Source organism: Leptidea sinapis, chromosome Z, assembly GCF_905404315.1.
Source record: "Leptidea sinapis chromosome Z, ilLepSina1.1, whole genome shotgun sequence".
In the NCBI taxonomy this organism is placed as follows: Eukaryota; Metazoa; Arthropoda; class Insecta; order Lepidoptera; family Pieridae; genus Leptidea; species Leptidea sinapis.
In genome coordinates this window covers 2,480,413-2,501,235 of record NC_066312.1, presented here as the reverse complement: position 1 = coordinate 2,501,235, position 20,823 = coordinate 2,480,413, and the positions used below count along the sequence as shown (strand labels likewise).

General features: G+C 34.9%; 2 protein-coding genes across 10 annotated transcripts in view; both read left to right on the top strand.

The window, feature by feature from the left end:
* LOC126978386 (protein AF-10-like) overlaps positions 1-12,956 on the top strand; it is a 68,391-nt gene extending 55,435 nt beyond the window's left edge. For 7 of the 8 annotated variants that reach the window (XM_050827154.1, XM_050827152.1, XM_050827153.1 and 4 more), the window contains 3 exons: positions 1,217-1,351; positions 6,553-6,662; positions 8,295-12,956. In XM_050827154.1, coding sequence (XP_050683111.1) covers positions 1,217-1,351; positions 6,553-6,662; positions 8,295-8,333 — 284 coding nt within the window. In that variant the 3' untranslated portion in view covers positions 8,334-12,956. The remainder of the gene's footprint in view (positions 1-1,216; positions 1,352-6,552; positions 6,663-8,294) is intronic. The other variant, XM_050827155.1, reaches the window with a different exon arrangement.
* Positions 12,957-18,396: 5,440 nt separating this feature from the next.
* LOC126978395 (sensory neuron membrane protein 2-like) overlaps positions 18,397-20,823 on the top strand; it is a 56,681-nt gene continuing 54,254 nt past the window's right edge. Inside the window, exon 1 of one of the 2 annotated variants that reach the window (XM_050827165.1) lies at positions 18,397-18,548. In XM_050827165.1, coding sequence (XP_050683122.1) covers positions 18,429-18,548 — 120 coding nt within the window. In that variant the 5' untranslated portion in view covers positions 18,397-18,428. Of the gene's footprint in view, positions 18,549-19,123; positions 19,142-20,823 lie in introns of those variants that run through there. The other variant, XM_050827166.1, reaches the window with a different exon arrangement.

Genomic DNA, 20,823 nt, shown 5'->3' with positions numbered 1-20,823 from the left:
CAACTTTAATATTTTTTTTTTCACAAAATGATGCCAGGTATAATTTAATGATATAAAATAGAATGACGTGATTAAAAAATAAGAAAAGAAGACAAATACCACTCGTTTATATGCGTAAATATAAGGAAACATTAATTCAAAATCAAACAAAATGCGTCTCGATTCGATTTCAACACACGCGATGTGCGAACATCAGCATATTGGTATCTCTTAACGTTGCTACTATCGTGTAGCAATTTTCAGTCCACAGTCCAAGTTGTATGAGCGCCAATGTATAATTACTGTGATACCTTCTTTTTCTATGTTTTTCTACGAGCAATAGCAAACCGTTTACAGCAATAGCTAGACGGTTGAAATTACTGTATGCTGAATTTTACGGCGTATGTTCAATAAACTGGGAAAAGTCGCTCGCCACGACTTGGGGCAAAGGAATTTGATAGTAAATGGTCTTATACACATAAACAAGAACGACGAATCAAAGCCAGGAAAGATTTCCATTCTATTTCGATCGCCTCGCTTCTTTTTCTTGCGAAATCAGCCTAAAAAATGTAATGTATTGCTCTTCGACATGGCAATGTTCAAACTTAAAAGCGATTAACTGTTACATATAATTTTACATTGATACTCAATACAATTGGTTCCAAAATAAAAAAGTTACGTTGGTCCGATCATCTTATGTAAATTTGTAGACTCAATATAGGCTAAATCAACATTAGATTGAATTAAATTAAATAACATGACATTATAAAATAATAACATATTTAAGAAAAAAGACGTTCTCCTTAATTTGCATTGTAAAGAGAATGGCCAAAATAGAAGTAGGTGAATGAACCGAAATGTATAATGTAGTGTAGAAAAAAATGAGTTCTCAACTTAAGTAAGATAAGTAAACCTCGCCTATGTTGGTCTACGACATTGATGGTAAATGCTAAAAGTAAAACTTTGACATTAATTGGTGTTTTTTGTTCTTCATGATAATTATTTTTATTTCAATTAATTATATATATGTAGATAGTTGCACGGTATATATGTTTAGATGAATGTATATGTCAGTGTAAAATATATGAAGCCGTTTCCTGTTGTTATCGTGCACAAACAAACACAAATATTATTTTTTGGGCTTCGCTTACATAAATAAGTGCATCGTGTTTGAATACATTTACGATTTTAAAATATTTATAGTTTATAGATGGATGTTGTGTGTTTGTTTGTGCAGTTGCCTCGTTACTTTCGTGTCTGCATCAGCTCCGGACCGAGAACGTGCGCCTTGAAGAACACGTCGGTAACTTGCTGCAACGACGAGACCATTTGCTGGCGGTCAACGCAAGACTTGCCATACCGCTCACGGCTGGTGAGTCACATCACATCACTTTCTGCTGAGGGTCCAGTACGGAAGTCCGAAGGGCTAAGAAGTATTAACAAAGCTCTTATGACTCTGACAGACTCTGTATTACTTATTGCCGCTATAGGTACAAATATTAAAACCAAGATGGCAATTTTCAAAATGGCCGGCATAGAAATTGGTACAGAATTCCAGAAAACTGCCTCACTTAATACAGTGAAGTGAACCTTGATATAAAAAAGTGAAGAGGCTTACCAAATATTCGTTGTACCAAGTAATTCCTAACAATGCTTGTTAAATAGAGGTTCGCTTGCTTTTAGATTCATTTGAGTGAGTGCTAACTAACTGTACTAACCAACAGTAGCTAGCTAGTAAATTGGGTTTGACTGAACCTTTCGAGACTTGAACTCGTCTTGAGTGGAGGAAAGATACGTAAAAAGGAAGATAGAGTCTTTGTACATAACGCTGTGACGGCGGTAAGCTGTGTGTGCGTGGGTCAACAACTGTGTGCTCTCAACTGTCTGAGAGCGCGTAATCCACTCACAAAAATAGGCGAAAAAAGATAACGAAAGAGACAGCAAGCTCGTCGAATTTCCTCTACAGGCCCAAAAATCGAAAGTCAACGCTAGCGAACGAACGTGAACAAATAGTATGGACGTTCCAGCGGATGTATCAATTTATTAAAGAATAAAGATAAGAGAAATGGTCATTCAACAACGACTCCGGTACGGCACGAATGTGCGTAAACACGGAACGTTCAATTATTAAAAAACCAGAGGCAGTATTAGATAATACCTGACCTTAATTTAATTCACTGTAATATTATATCAGTTTTATTTTATTGTTCCATTTATTATTTAGAAATATAAGAATATACCTGTTTAAGGTCATTAACTTGGCCTGATGAAGTGAAATCTATCAATTTTTTTAGTAACAGTCAAATTAATTCTAAACTTAAACATCTATAATGTTAGCCAACTTTTTCGACGTAGGTACATAAGTTGTTGAAATAAATTACGAAACCACTGTCATCTATGATAGTAAAAATTATCTTTCAATATTACGAGTTATTATTAATTTACAAAAATATAGAATAGTTAACGAGATCGTAAATATGTTAATTTTTTTTCTACAGGACATAACTGAATAATTACATATTAAACTATTCAAAAATTGGCCTATTATTGCTATACCTCTCTGATCTCCAAAATCATGGCATGCATCATTAACATTTTTTACGCCCAGTCGTACATTATGCAAATTTTTTTTTAAAACGAATTTTGCGACGTTGCCGCACTCACTATCTCCAAAGGAATCCCCATCCCAGCTGCTGCATTTTCGTCCAGTTTGCGCTCAGGTGTTACGGACGCATAAAGTAAGTGTGGATACGCTGTACCTGGTGGCGAGTATTAACGTAAGTGTTAAATTATTTATTTTGTGGTAAATGAGTTTCATTAATATACTAACTAGAGACATAGAAGATTAACTATAACGAACATAAACTTTAATCTTTAAGAGCAAGGACTGTGAAGGAATTAGCCAACGTAACACAGATTCTGGGCAAGAGGCAAGAGGCTAAAAATCCAAATATAAACCAACCAACGAACCACGTCTTGGTCAGGAGTGATTTAGGAAGTATGTCACTCACGTCATCACACACGATAATCATACGACAGCGACAGAAAACACATATAAACATAGTTACATATAAAAATATTTACGTTGTCGTCGGTCATTTTAAAGACTCTTTAATAGATAGGTATTTATAGTATGATGTACGAAAATGGCCTCTGTGGAAAATCAAAAAAGGCTGTTAATACTAAAATTCATCCAAATCCTAGAAAGAAGCAAAATTAATCGCGAAAAAATGAAGGTTGACGCTTTCGTCATCAAAAAAGACCTGATGTGAAAAGGAATCTTAAATGTTTTTTTTTGGATAAAACTGGACCAATAAAATTTTTACTTGAGCAACTTTAAGTGTTATAAAAGTTTGTGAAAATTATCGGCTTATATATATAATAATACTTATAATATAATAGCTGACCCGACAGACGTTGTTCTGTACATAATAATTAATAAAGTACTGTTTTTTATGAAATGTCAATAATATTTCATAACAATAAAATATGCTGCCTGTTGTTAAAATGAAATAGTTTCAGAGCACAACTATCAAACCGTGCGTCAATAAATTCTCTCATAGAAAATATTGGAAATTAAAATATGTAATTATGGGTCCTAAATCGAATTAAAAGCTATCCTATCTCTCAAGTTTGACTAAACTGCACTCCATCGCGGACAAACAACGTGACACGATGACATGACAGCAGGCTCGATTGTGCTCCATTTTTTAAATAAATTGCTCATTAATTTATTTATTAAGATTATATATTGTTTTTTTTTACAGAAGTCGGCAGGCTCTCTCACATAGCGGCTTACAGAGAACTTATTTCAACGTTCAACCATATCCACAGTACGGCTTCGATAGAGCTTACTTCCACACACAAACCAAATCCACAGTGTGGCTCACAGACAACTTACTTCCACACACAACCAAATCCACATTGTGGCTCACAGACAAGTTACTTCCATGATCAACCAAATCCACAGGGCGGCTTCCATAGAACTTACTTCCACGTTCAACCAAATCCAGTGCGGCTTACAGAGAACTTACTTCCATGTTCAACCAAATCCACAGTGCAGCTTACAGAGAACTTACTTCCATGTTCAACCAAATCCACAGTGTGGCTCACACAGAACTTACTTCCATGTTCAACCAAATCCACAGTGTGGCTCACAGAGTACTAACTTCCATGTTCAACCAAATCCACAGTGTAGCTCACAGAGAACTTACTTCCATGTTCAACCAAATCCACGGTGCGGCTTACAGAGAACTTACTTCCATATTTAACCAAATCCACAGTGTGGCTCACACAGAACTTACTTCCATGTTCAACCAAATCCACGATGCGGCTTACAGAGAACTTACTTCCATGTTCAACCAAATCCACAGTGTGGCTTACAGAGAACTTACTTCCATGTTCAACCAAATCCACAGTGTGGCTCACAGAGAACTTACTTCCATGTTCAACCAAATCCACAGTGCGGCTTACAGAGAACTTACTTCCATGTTCAACCAAATCCACAGTGTGGCTCACAGAGAACTTACTTCCATGATCAACCAAATCCACAGTGTGGCTCACCGAGAACTTACTTCCATGTTTAAACAAATCCACAGTGTGGCTCACAGAGTACTAACTTCCATGTTCAACCAAATCCACAGTGTAGCTCACAGAGAACTTACTTCCATGTTCAACCAAATCCACGGTGCGGCTTACAGAGAACTTACTTCCATATTTAACCAAATCCACAGTGTGGCTCACACAGAACTTACTTCCATGTTCAACCAAATCCACAGTGTGGCTCACAGAGTACTAACTTCCATGTTCAACCAAATCCACAGTGTAGCTCACAGAGAACTTACTTCCATGTTCAACCAAATCCACGGTGCGGCTTACAGAGAACTTACTTCCATATTTAACCAAATCCACAGTGTGGCTCACACAGAACTTACTTCCATGTTCAACCAAATCCACAGTGTGGCTCACAGAGTACTAACTTCCATGTTCAACCAAATCCACAGTGTAGCTCACAGAGAACTTACTTCCATGTTCAACCAAATCCACGATGCGGCTTACAGAGAACTTACTTCATGTTCAACCAAATCCACTGTGCGGCTAACAGTAAACTAATTTCCAACAACAAAAATAACATTTTCTTGTTTGATGTATCTAGGTGGATATTTAAAAGGCCGACAACGCTCGCGCTAGTATGAATCCTATGGAATTGCCAGATACCATCTGGTGCGAGGTCCGATGATACCTTATCATCAGGTGTAACATGCTCGTTTATCAACCTCTTCCATAAAAATAATTTGGCGATGTTTATCACAAGATTCCTTCTACTCGCAGCTTTATTCTTGAAATATTCGGTAACGTAGCGAGAATTCTTAAAAACACAGTGATTAGAAAATTTTAATTCTTTAATCCGATTGTAACAGTTTAATGTAATTAAATCTGATATCGATATGTGGTGCGCGATAGCATTATCTCTTATAATTTAGGAAAATAACAGTGTATCGGAGTACTTGCTTAAAATAATGCTTTCAATTGCTATTTATTTCATTATTTCTTTTTAATGTGTATAACACAATCCAACAAATGCTACTTAATTCGATTAAGTTCAACAAGTCCCATTAATAAGATTACTATTTATGCAAAGTCAAGTCAAAATCATCTACGCCTTTGCAATAGAACTAGATTCAACAAGCTCAGCGAAGGCAATTTGTGTTACTTATTTACTTAAAAAAATCACATACAAACAAAAAAAAAATGCTTACAAATACTTAGTTACAAGGCATCAGTATAGAACTAAACGAAAATTGGATAAACATTGATTAATAGTACTTATATATGTTCACCGCCTTATTTATAATAAAGTTCTTATTAAAGAAGAAGCTATATATTACTTAAAACGTGTTTTAAGCCTATCGAACTTTCAAATTAAATTCTTTATACACATTAATATAGTTTTTTTTAACAGGATTGCGCTAATTATCTATGGCGCAATGGTACCGATATTAATACCATTCTTGTGCTGCAGAAGAGGGCTATTCGCGCTATTTATAACCTAGGTCCTATAGTATCATTGAGAGCAATAAACATTCTATTTCCCGACAAAATTAATTCATGACTCATGTTGCTGATAATTATTTTAAAATCTTAAAAACAGTAAGGTTTATATTTGTACGAAAAATCTTGTACAACAATTGGTGAACTGTAAGTGTCTATTATAATCATATTTCAAGCTAATTTCGACCTACTTGATTATTATGTCTGTAGGAAAATAACATTAGGGTGGGTCACGTTTCAATTTTGTCGATAGTATCACCAGCACTGTCAACCACAAATTATTTCCAATCTTGAGATAGTTAAGCTATATAAGATTTACATTAATTATTCTATGATATAAGAAGCTTAAAAATTAATAAACACAATCAAGATTGAAAAAAGTACATTAAAAATTAAAATAGAAGTTTTGAATAATGTTATCGTATTACTTTTCAAATACTTATATGAAATGAACATTCCAAATGACGAGCACAAAATATCAATTAATCTTAATGATAAAGTTAATGTAAGAACGTTGTGCAGTTCCGAGCGGGCCCCCAGAGCCGGCCCGGTGTCCTCGGGAGGCTACCGCTCAGGTGAGACCTCCGCCCCCAGTTCGCGCTCCTGAAAACCTCGCAGACCGACCACACCAGGTAACCAATCAATTATAAATTTACAGATATGACAACAATACTAATCAATTTGTTAAAAAATACAAGTGACAAATCAGAGTTGAACAAGACATATCATATCTATGCGTCACTCGAACGGTTGGCTCAGTGGAAGAGCGCTCGGACGGTCGGGATATCACGGGCTCGATTCCCGCACATAACAAAACTAATTTTAATATTTGCTATTCTACTGTAAATTCTTCCAACGAAGTATATTAAAATTAAAATTTATTCTCTATCAAATTTCTTAGGGTTTCTATTGTAAACTACCTTATTTTGTTGAAGTATATAGCTCGCGATACTTTCATTGAAAACGTGCCCTTGTTATGATATAATTTAGTTTTGAGGCTATGATGTGCCATCAATTAATGTCGACTAGGTCTGTATTCGTCTTTAGATTACATTGACATGAGATCAAGATGGTCACTTAGACCTATGATATTTAAACATTTTCAAATATCGCCTTACAATCATATTAATATATATTTGAAAATTTGGTATATGTCCATTAAATGTAAATTAATTTATGACATGTGATAAAGACAAACCAGCTGTTACTGGCCTATTCTAGCCTTGGTGAAAACGACAGATGCAATAAATGTATCTAACTAACCTACAACTATATAATATACTATCGGACCCGACAGACGTTGATCTGTATATCTTATAGAATATTATTAGAATGACATCAAAAAGAATTCTAAAGGAATCAATTTTGAGAAAATAAATGCCTTTTATGCCTTTTTATGTATAAAATTCTCGTATCCCGTTGTTTGTTTCCAAGTTACTACTCCGAAAGGGCTGAATCTATTTGTTTGAAATTTTGTGTGAATATCGGGTAGGTCTGAGAATCGGCCAACATCTATTTTTCATATAAATGATAAGGGCGGACCCACCCCTAAATATTTTTTTTATATTTTATTTTTATTTGATTATCACTCGGCATTGAAAAATGCATACAACTTCAATTTTTCTTCAACAATTTTCCCTTCTTCAACAAGTTTAGTATCGCAATTTTAATATTATTCTGTTCCATCCACAGGATTATTTAGATGATAAGAAAGCCTTGATAGTAATTTTAATACAAAACATTTGATGTTAACATCTGAAGAACCATTACAGCACTTTACACCAGGAAAAAGCATAAACCTGTTGTGTCTGTATTAAGTCGAGTAAGTTTTGATAGGCGATGTATATGCTTTTTACAAATGATATACCCGAAAATATAAAAAGAATTATTAAAGAACTTTAATGTGATAAGGGTTATTTTAACATTAATGTCTTTCTTAATGATACCAGACCTTTGAAAAGGAGCGAATGACTTCCATATTAAATTAATAAATTATATTGTAATGAAAATTCTGTTTATAAAAAAATGCCCGCTGAATTACTTGTGCCCGTTCTTTTCAAGTCTGATCATATTTTTTTTTAATAAGGGACGAGACGAGTAGTTCAGCTAATGGTAATTAATACGCCCGGCCCATTAAAATGCGGTGCCGCTCAGGATTATTAAATTACCCTAAAATTCTGAGCGGCGCTACAATTGCGCTCGTCATCTTGAGACATAAGATGTTAAGTCTTGAATTAACATCACTGTTATTATTGTGTTACCAGCTGATAATGCGGGAGGTACAGCCGAAGCCGCCCAGCTGAAATGAGCAGGGCGGCGGTGTAACCGGTCTCCAAGCCGACCCGTTGCGTACCGTCCAAGCATACATAAACATGGAGCAAGAGCAACAACTGCTCGAACAACAACAGCTCCAACAACAACAGTTCCAACAACAACAGCAGTTACAACTACAACAACAGTTTCAACAACAACAGTTCCAACAACAACAGTTCCATCAACAACAGTTCCAACAGCAACAGTTCCAACAACAACATTTCCAACAACAACATTTCCAACAACAACATTTCCAACAACAACAGTTCCAACAACAACAACAACAACAGCAGCAGCAACAGCAGCACCAACAGCACCAGCGCCGTAGACCCGACTTCTCCATCGACTCTATACTCAAGTACGACTAGACTCTATAACTGTCCCAGTTCAACTCCCACTGTACCTTCGTACCCTTATACTTAGTCGCGTGTGTACGTAACCGATCCATTGGACTTGAAGAGTGATCGCGTTTTCTCTGGCGTCAGTGGGCTTGCGAAAGCAGCAGACTCCTTTAATTAGAATTAATTAGTGCACAAGTGGACATTCTTCGTAACGTGTAAGTTAGGGATGATGACTTTTGGACCCTTTACATAATTTACCGTCGAAAAGTGTGCGTACTCTTGAATTTTTTGACGAGTGTTATCAACATACACTGTGAGACATTATTGTGTATCGTTAAATTGTATCGTAACTTAAAGGTTTCATGTTAAGCATATTTGTCTTTTTATATAGTAATCTACAGTTAATGTGTGTTGTCGTGGCTTGTCCTGTAATAAGTGTTAGTTCCTAAGTGTAAAGCCTTGAAACGGTAACAGTACATTTTATATGCAATAGATCTTTCAAAACGTTTAACCTGTACGAAATATGTAATGAAATTAATTATTTTACAATGTATAATAAGTTGGTTTTTATTATCTAATATTTCGACGGTATTCGTTGTTATTTTATGTATCGAAATAGTCCCTGTACGTTACATTTAAAATAAAGTCTGAAAAACAATGATCACACAAATACATTGATCACTTTCATATTCGTGTGTTACGCCCAATGCCTCTGTGCAATATTATACTTTAGATATGTCACATAGGTACTCACAGAACAAATCACATATCAGTTTAATAACATAACTTAAAAAAATCATAAATATTAAAAGTAATCTGTAGTAAACTTTTTTTTCATAATAAATAGATGGCCATCTATGTTGACTTAACTGCTTCATTTCATCTGATATGTCACTACACAGTGCTTTGACGCAATTACGTATGGCCACTGCGGACAACATATTAATTTGCCCTGGGCGATGCACACTAATGAAACAGGGACGGCACCCCTTTTAAATATAACATATTGCTTGGCTTTGCTATCATTTACTGGGCACATCCCCGTGTGTGTTACTTTCGGTAGGCGCCGTGCTTGAGTTAATTATTTCGATTTTCGTTTGTTCTTTGTGTCACAACGAGTTCGTCTATTTTCAACGCTCGACCAGCAGGGCGTCACACGGCGTTCGTTCGTTCGCTTTTAATTCGAAAAGAAAACGATTGGACGCAGTGAATGCAATTGGACTTCCTCTCAACTTACAGTTCAAGCCAGTGTTTTCTTATTTGTTTACAATTGCAGATTGAATATGTGCTATATAGAAGCATATTCAGAAATTGTATTTAGCTTTATATGTTGTTTGGTGTATTGACGATGTGTGTACGGCTATGTATTTGTGCCACTGTGTTTTAAGAGCATTGTTATACAATTGCGGCTCCCACAAAGCTGTGGCGGTCGGTCTCATACTACGATATTTTGATCGACATTGTCGAGTGTTCCGAGTGGCGAGTGCGGGCGATCTTAATTTGATTATTGTAGCTCGCAATATGCAAAGGGTTAATTAGGCCCGCACTCGAGAATGTTGGACGAATTAATCATTTTGCCTCGCAGCAAATTGATTCATAATTAAGCCTAGTAGCTATAAGTGAAATATTTTAACCAATATATAAGTGCCCATCATATTAGGGCTTAATTGCTTTCGAACGCATGCTTTGTATTGTATATTATATCTTGAAGACTGATTGGAAATTTCGCAGGGTCTGACTGAATTGTGCGGGTCCCCTTATTCATAACGTATGAAGACGTCATTACTACAACTGTAAACGAAGGAATTAATTCCCGATAATATTAAATATTTATTTACGAGATGTAGGTACAGCGTGATATTATGAGTTTTCTATAAGCCTCCAATATTATTGGAGGATAGTCCTCATGTAACTAACAATAAAAGCTTAAATTTTGTTGATTGTAGTATCAATCTGTTGACGTATATTATGTTATGAATATATTGGGGTAAGAATGTCGTTGTAGTTGATACTGCAAGGGTTGAGTAAGCTGGTATGGGTGTGAGTTCTCTCGTTTTAAATAAAAGTTAGTTAGTGTAAATATATTGTAGTCGAGGACCAAAAAATTAGTCTGTTAATATTTTTAATCGGCAAACGTGAAAGAAAAATTGGTAGTGCCACGGTTTTAGACCTGTGTAAAGTGCAAGAACTATATTGTGCAGATAATTCGACTTAGTAATTGAATGTTACGTGTAGCGGAGTTCTACAATATGTCTCGGAAAATATTTACAACATTATGAATACTTTTCCATCGTAAAGATAGTGGGGAAAAAAATGTTTTTCAATTGGATGTTCATGTGTTAGGCGTAATCTATTTTAAACATTTGTATTTATTCGATTTGTCGACGTTTAATGTTTGTTATTGTGTACCAAATTTAACGCTAACCAAGATATATTATTGTATAACGCTTTTCTGTTTCGATGTGAATCCTCGTTTAGCGCGTTAAGATAATTTTAACTAATTAACATTGAATTTAATTTGTGACTCTTTTTATCTTATAAAAACCAATGCATAAATATTAATAACTGTTTCAACTGAAATGTTTAACGTTTGTGCTTTGTGTTTTATGACGTTGGTAGGTTGCGTAAAATAGGTTACAGATTATATCTTATTGATCGTACGAGGTGTACTTACACTTCAGTTTTTTTTTTTATCTTTAAAGTATTTAAGATAAATGTTAGCGTAACAATATATATTAATCGTCGAACACATAGCCAATAGGAGTCTGATGAGTGTCAGCTGTCACGCGCACTGAATATAGTACCAGACATTCACCGGAGTATATGTTAGAGTTTAGATCTTATTGTGTTACCGGTCACAGAATACTCGCGATTCGCTAACAAGGCGCGAGACAACGCCGAACGCCTGGGGAGAACCCTAATTGACACATAGTGCTCTATACGACACCTACGAGGAAATTAAAAGACGCAAAGTCAATAAATTGGACGCAGACAGCTATTGAAAAGTCTCTTGGTAACAGCCTTTTAAAAAGATTTAGCACCTCACGTGGCTTGTAGACTATAACCTCAGGTATTACCTACGTATTGGCTGTCAGCTTAACCTCGTCACTAATGGAACTTCATTCTTATGTGAAGTTCCATTAGTTATCCGCTCACATTTTTGTACCAAATAAATGTCGCACTTTCGGCGTAATTTTGATACCAGTAACATCTATCTGAGGTGTAATGACAAGATAGAATCCGAGAATGTCTCGTACGCACAATCTTTAGTAGGAATCGCAACTAACTATTTTTTTAAGCCCGCTGAGTTTCTTGCGCCCGTTCTTCTCAGGTCAGAGGCAGTCTATTTTGAATGGGTGGTAGTTTTTCACATTCAATAAGTGATTATGAATCCTATTTTGAATAACAATATTTGATTTTGATTTTCAAATATAATCAATGCATCTTATGCATTTCGCGTCTATGGGCTATGTATTCGATAGTATTGATATAACGTATTCCATGTTTCAGCTAGTTTTAACAAATGCAGCGTAAGAGATCGCATTTAAAATTGAACGTTACATTTGCAATCGTAATATTATACATGTTTATATACATTGATTGGTGTTCGATGTGTAGCAATCTGTGTTAAACTCATTTGTGTCTATATACTATGTATGTGCTACCAAAGATAATGTTTTATTAAAAACCGGCCTTAAATCGGTATATTTTTTTTTTCACACTTTTAAGTTCTGGTTTTCTAGTATTCTTAAGACAAACAGACCGGAACAATACAGATCGGAAGATGAATCAAATGACATTGATTTTTTTTTATTTAAATGTTGATTTGATTATTTTGGTATATTTGGTGTATTATATGTATGTAATTGGTATATTTGAATATTTATTACGAATTTTGCAAACTACTTTGGCAATTGGCAATGTTTGTGACCAAACCATGATAATTATTTATCTTATTTGCACTGAATTATCTTATCTCGTCTAGATATTTTCGACAAAAAGTCACAATACTATATGTTTGGTTTCATATAATATTATGGAGAGCTTTTCAGCAAATAAATTAAATTGTTGAGTAGTTTTGCTTTTATCATGGTTGTTAAAAATTAATTTTGACTTGAAACTCGATCTCACAGAAACAGCTTTTATTCATTTATGTAAGTTCTTCTTAAATAAAGTTATAAAATTTATAAGATCATTTGTTTTAATAACATTGTCTTTTTTATCTTTAACGTAACATTATATTACTAAATAAAGTTATTATTAATGTCGTAATTGATGGTTTTATTTATTATTATATTAGTTTTATTATGATTAATTCCCTAATATTGTTAACTAACTGTATGTATGCGCAGTGTGCGACTGTGCTGCCACCATCTTTTTCCGCATACCACATAAAAGTATATGGTGTACATGAGTTTAGGCTTGCAACGCTCCTTTGATTCCTCTGATGTTACTAGAGAATGTGGGCGGCGGTGATAACTTAACAACAGGTGACCCGTACGCTCGTGTGTCCTCCTCTTCCATAAAATAATGAGACATTCCAATGAATGCGTAATGGACAAGTGTCTTACCTGGTGGAAAGTGAAAATCAGCTCATGTCGTTAAACCAGAGTATGGTCTACATTTGTTAGTCTCCAAGTCGGATCGATTCCGGCATACAGCCGCCGGCAAAATTCACTGAGTCAGACGGTGAAGTACAGCTGCTGGTTATTATTCTTAGAGTAACCTGAACATTCTCCGAGATATATGCAATAAGAGATGCCGACAGAGCCCACATCTCTACGAAAAAAAATAATCAAGCCAATCAGAGCTGAGATCGTCGATGATTCGAGCCGTTCTTCGTCCACTTTGCCACAAAGATAAAAAAAAAATATATTTTTGGAGTTTACTCATGGAATCATGGGCTTGATGAGAATGACGGCTTGCCTGGCGTGGCCAAAGAGAAATAAGCTTTGTCGAGGAAGTTTCTGGGGTCCATGTCACTTGGAAGATAAATATCATTTTGTGGTGTATGGGGGATGAGCGCCGGATATCGACTCTACCTTATGCGAAACACAGTTTTATCGCATACGCCGTGCAATTTTGGTAATAAACCAGTTCAGTTTGTGCCCGTGTGTGCTATTTGTCGTAATGACTATTCCACATCAAATAGCCATTAATCGCCATGAGATGTCATACACCCGTGGGGCAGGGACGTCCCTTTTCTTTTATGCCGGGAGGTTGCACAGGATTGCTTGAACTAACTAAATCAAAAATTCTAATGTTATGAGTTGCTTATAGCAAAGAAAACGCGAAAATCCTACTTTGAAGAAAAATATATGAATTTGAGCTTTCAACACACGTGATATACTTCATCGTATCAGTCGGAAGTCATCCACTTCTGGACAAAGGCCTCCCCCAAAGATTCCTCGATGATCAGTCCTGTGCTGCCCTCATCCAACATATTCCGGCGATCTTGACCAGATAGTCGGTCCATCTTGCGGAGGGTCTACCAATTAGAAGACTTTATGCCCCACCGGCCATCTGTCCGTCGAACTATGGGCTCTGCCCACTGCCACGATTAGAATTCTTAAAACATTACACATCTGTACTATACCTAGAGAAGCACTAAAAATAACAATAGAAAAATATGAAACCCTTCACGATGAATGATGATGAAAAAACAAAAACGCTATGCCTAATACTAAGTGCCGAGTTATGTATACATTTCTTAAACAGCAGAGATATAAGGTAACAATTCTTTTATATGACATCTAGGGACGAGAGGAGCAGGCCGTTCAGTTGATAGTAATTGATACGCCCTGCCCATTACAATCCAGTGCAGCTCAGAAATCATTCGGTTTATCACTGTAGTGAATAGCAAACGGCGCCCTTCAGACTGAAACACAATAATGTTTAATTACTGCTTCACGGCAGAAATGCCCTTATTCGCCTCTTACGACAGCCTTGGGCCTGGAACTTCTCTATTCTTTTTCAGTTTTTGTGCCCCGGAGAAGCACAGGGAAAAATAAAGTCGATTTAATTTCACTTAAATTATAGAATTGAGAAAATATTCATGGAGTACAACATGACCTACTAATGAATATGGATAATAAAGTACATACAAAGCTGCGTAATAATTATATTAATTACAAAATATTTTCTTTATCGTTAATCCCGCGATATGAAGTCTTTACACCGAGTGCTAGTTCATATTGTAATTACATTTTCTGTATATATTTATTAGATAACAAATCGAAAGATATTTTAATGAGAACGCAGTGATAATGACTTGTCGCTAACTATCACTTGTATGCGCAATAAAGATACAAAGTATGTGAATTGAATGAAATAGGTATTGGAATTCACGAGCTTCGAGTGTCAACCGTTATTCCAGGTTACGTATAGGAATCATATTTCAATTCAATCTAGAAAAATCTTTTTTCACTCTAAAACTTTATAAGTTACTAGATGACCCAGCAAACGTATTGCCATATATAGTATAAGAAAAAATCAATAATTAAATTAAAGTTTGTTTTTTGTTACCTCCTGATAAAATTAAATAGATATAAAGATTCTAATTAGTTATTCATTTTAAACTACTATTTTAATTTGACTTCCGAACGACGGGGGACACATCAAAGGAAAAACAAAGTTGTTGATTTATTTAATTCCGTGCATTTTCATATTTATTCACCTTTTAAACCTGCTCTGGACCTCCACAAATAATTCAAGACCAAAACTAGCCAAATCGGTCCAGCCATTCTCGAGTTTTATCGAGACTAACGAACAGCAATTCATTTTTATATATAAGTTATTTTGTGCAAGTCAGGATGAAGAGCAAAACTATAATTTAACAAATACGTATTCTGAGTGTCGGATAAAATCTTGCTATCGTTTATAAAAATAAAGTGTCAATTTTCGCTTGACCTTTTAGTCTTCTAAAGAATAAGCTTTTGCTTCACTTAACAATCTATTTACATGGCATTTCAGATGTGCGAAGTGAACTCATGAGATGTGACATAATTGTCGTATAAATTAAGACGTGATGCAAATATTTCATACTTCCAATGGAATATATGAATAAATTTAATTTATAAATTAACATATTGAAACCCTTGTTCTTTGAGGAACATTTTCATAGTCTTATTTCTTACTGCCGCGGTTTGTCGGATACAGACCGCTGACAGACAGACTTACGGGTAATTTGGTAACCGTTGGTTGCGTTAGTAGGTATTAAATACCAGTGAAGTGTGAGCCTTATTTTTATCACTGACTGTTATTATCACATACTTTGACTTTAACGGATTGAATTTCGGTGCATTGGTAGAGTCCATAGAAACATACGTAGACAGACATACGTATTCAGATAGATATTTATATATAACTATAACTAGTCTGGCCATGAATAGATTCAACTTAAAACCTTAATTTTTTATTCTTCTAATTTAGAATCATTTCCCGTCCTTTCACAATTTCGAAGATATTGGAATAGGGTATTAAAGAAAACAGAATTGCAGTGATTTCCTTGTACTTAGCGAGTATACTGCCGAAGTTAGTACGAAGCTTTTACCAGTGGCTACTTTGCACAGGAAGCCGGCTAGATTATGGTTACAACGGCGCCTGTTTCTGTCGTGAAGCAGTAATGTGTAAGCATTACCGTGTTTCATTCTGAAGGGCGCCGTAGCTAGTGAAATTACTGGGCAAATGAGACTTAACATCTTATGTCTCAAAGTGACGAGCGCAGCTGTAGTGCCGCTAAGAATTTTTGGGGATTTTCAAGAATCCTGAGCGGCGCTGCATTGTAATGGACAGGGCGTATCTATTACCACCAGCTGAATCATTCTGCTCGTCTCGTCCCTTATTTTCATAAAAAAAAACCTTGTGAGCATGGGAGCCGTGACAGATCCTCAAGATACGTATCCACGTATATATCAATCGGATGTTCGTGTATCGTGCCATCGATATACACATCCTCTGTCGGAGACCATAAAAGATCGGGGTGGTTAAAGCCATAATTCGCCTAGATCCTAAGAAAAAAAAAATATCGCGAGTAAAGAAGTTCCTATTAGGACTCTTTCGTGTATCATCAAAAATAACTGAAGCTTGGTGCTAGTTGATATACAGGACATGCCCTAAAACAATACCTACAGTTAGAATGGCTGGATTAAATGCATACTATCACGGTACGCGGTACATCATTTCAACAAGCAAAATGACAGTGTTCCAAAGAAGCATCACAAGTAGGCAGAAAAGTGCATCATCATCATTATATTGCAACAGTCATGGTTTGGAGGGTGTCTTATAACACTGAGTCCCACAATTTCATTTTTATGAAAAAGAAGTGAGAAATTCTTAAGAGACCGCCAGATCGTGGTCTAAAAGCAGGAACTACCTACGCTTAGCTGGAAGTCAACGATTCAGATTTTATTGGGAGTTTTAATGCCCTCGTCTCGCCCAGATCTTAATCCCAATCTATCTTATTAATAAACGCGATGTAAAATTATCCCCAGCTTTAAATTACTTCTCCCTGTCATGTAATTCTATTGTAACAAAGGTAAGATAAAGACAAAAAGTTTTAAATTTGGTTCGCCTTTTTTAATAACACAGTTTCTATCTTATTAATGAATGCAACGTAAAGTTACTCCAAGTTTAAGGCGAAGAGTAAGCAGAAAACACGCAAACATGGTGTTTTAGACAAGTTTTGTGGTGAAAGTATAGCATTTCGAGCTATGAACACTACTTAATCCTGTTACACATATCTTGAAGTCTTATTTGTAGGTTGCTAATGCTTGCTGTTGGTTATATGTAGTTAACACTGCCGAGCCTTTATGAACTACCACTTTTCTTTGAAGTTAAACAAGTTTTTTGACATGGCGTGACGCATTTTTTTAGTACTTCTCTCATAAAAGTTATTCTTATAGCTTGTACTTTGTTGTGTAGGTTCATTTATTCAGATAAGTAGTGAATAACGAGAATTGTAAGCATATAAACTGTTTTCCACGCAAGAATTTTGAAAATATTGGCATTGTTATACAGATGGCGGGCCGGCAGCGGTGAACTCATATCGCTAAAGGTCGCTGGCATTTAGTGTCGCCTTAAAACTACTTCTCTCTGTCATGTAATAATTATGTATCTTTAATCTATAATTCTTTGTCTTTACAAAGATTTAAAAACTTTATTTGTAATCTGCGTTTATTAATAAGACAGTTTGAGTACAAATTTTGTTCACTTTTACATAGTCTGCTATAAGCAGTGACTAAATTTCCCATGGAAACAGTGCATAGCCTAAATTCGTGAACAGACAGGCTTGCTGCATTAAAGCCATAGGTACTTATGTCTACTGTGCTGTACGTCTGTCATTTCGAATAGAAATCTTTTTTATTAATTGCTGAGACTTTACTAATTAAAAATAATTTTTATTAAGCTGACACAATTAAATTCATTTTATACGAAATGAATCTTATGGTCAGTCTAGATATAGATCGCATTTATTTGAATGAAAGTATTGATTATTTTTCTCCACGTTATTATGAGCTTGTATCAAATACAATTTGAGCATGAAGTAAAATCAAATAAAAATATTATCTAGATTCTAGATAAATACCTGAGCTAATTACTATAAGTATTGAATAACCGTAATCAGATATAAAAAAGATGTCATTATCAACAATTAAAGCATTGAATGAAAATTATAGTAGTATCTTTTATAACCATTTCAGCGTCGGGTGTTAATCCCGCTCATTTTATATAGAAAATAGGAAAATGTGTTCGCTTATAACATGTGGTATAACAAGTACCGTATTAGGTGTTATACTTGTAGTTGCTAGCAGTGTTATTAGTTTTGTATTTGTACCTGGCATCGTCGATACGTTTATATTGAACGTGAGTACAAATTTATTTGTAACTTTGATTTTGGTATATTGATGTGTATAAATGTATCAAAATATTGTTTCAAAAGAATGAATATTTTATTATTTTTTATATTTATAGTGCTGCAACTGATATGCCTATTTATTCACTTGTGATAATTTCCTTTGAGGCGCAATCATGCAAATAAATATTACAAACTGGATGTATCGATATGGAACTGTAACCATGCGCGATATTTCGAAGTTTTGTTTTAGTTATATTGTGTGTGTTTGGAACCACAGTTTGCCATTTCCTCGATGTACTTTTGTATATAATTCTTCCATAAACTTTAAGTTATATATACAGCTAGATAAAATATTAATGTTAATGTCGTGTTGCTTTATTAGCTCCATTACCAAATTATATATGGTTTGTCAACCTATGCTTATATATTAGAATAATATATTAATAATAAGCTTAGCCAAGAGTTTCATAAATAAGAGAGCTTATATGAATGGCTTAGGTGTGGCTGAAAGAAGCTAGTGAAATATAGCAGGATCGTCGCAAATTAAGGCATTGACGGATTTAGTACACGTTAATTTACTGGGAGGAGGACGTGATTTATGGTTTGTTATTTATTTAAGATGCTGGTACCTTGTAATATCACATAACTGTATTTGAAAGTTCTTTAGAAAAACACAAAGCAATGCATCTTATATTTTTCTTTATGTCTGTAAGACATAGTGTAACTTCTATAGGTAGTTTAAGATGTTTTTTGCCAAATTCATTTTACAGTCAATAAAGGAAGTAGGCATTCAGTAGAATGGTTATGTTAAGTAATTAACGCAACCTTTTGATAGTGAAAAATCCTTGATTTTTATACTTAAAATGTTCTTTAATTTGGCTAAAGTTAGATAATTATTTTTTCATGTCAACCGTTAACGGATGTGTCTTCACCTCCGACACCTTCATTCTTTTTCATGGTAGAGGAGGACTAGCTTACAGCATCACCACCGCCTACACTTAATGCAATATCATAGATATCGCATTGTCGGCCTTTTATTTAGATTTCCGTTTTTTTATGTTGATTTTGTGACATCCTTTGTGGATAGTTACTTCACAACCATGCAGTTTGATGCAGACTTCCCAAGCTGAGACAGAGACTTGGTAACTCTCAGGATGTGTAGTGACCAGAAATTCCAATAAGGATTGCAATTGGCTTTCCAAGTTTTGGAGCCGCCTGGTGACTCACCCAATCTAAATTGAATCTTAAAATGTCAAAATCATAAAATGTTAAAATCTTTCAATTACATAATCAAGGCTTTTATAATAACTATACAGAAAGGATATTAATTTACGCATTTGTTAGAAAATAACGTAACGCTTCCTCGGTGTGGCCATTGGAATGGATTCCCCTAATTTTGCGAAATTCTACGTGGCCCGATGTTGTTGCCTCGATTGTCATTAGTGATAAACAGTAACTATTGTGTGATTTAATGATAAGTGATCTGTTATACGGGAATAATCAATTTGTTTCTTTAAAAAGGATTTTATTTGCACACACAAATTGATACATTGAAATACAATAATGGAAATAGTAGAATTAGAAATAGATTAGAAAATATACCTTAGTAAAAACTGCTTATATTCATTAGACGAATATTTTTTAAAATAATATAATAACATTATAAATAATACTGCTACTAATCTTTTGTTAAATTGATATTATTGTTAGTAATGATTTAGAAATGTATTTTGTAAAATTTGCACGACATAAATGTGGCAAACATGTACTTTATAATATTTATGTATCATCAATCTAACATGTTTATGCAAATAAAATTATTGACTTTGTGGCGCGTCTTGAATCCCGAATTACACTAACTGCTCTCTGAAAGTCCTTTACGTTAGCTCTTACAATATGCTAGTAAGGCATTTTGTTCTAGGGTCGTCGATATTACTAACAGAACCATTCTGTAACAGATCACCATAATAATATCAGAGTCACATAAAAAGGTTATTTTTAACTTCAAACTCTGCTGATATGGTCGGGGTCGTATCTCGGTACACTTCGCCTCTTGTGATGCGTTATGACTCACATCATTTGACGAGCTATATAGCCCAGTGGCTAGTGACCCTGCCCACAATGTTAGACTTTCCGGGTTTGAGTCCCTGTAGATGCAAACATTTTGCATTTATGTATGTTTAAATAAGTATGTATATCGTGGTATAATACATTGATGTCTTGCACCTTTAGTGCTGCATCGAATATATGAATCGTGTTAAAAGCTAAAAGCGTTTTAAATAT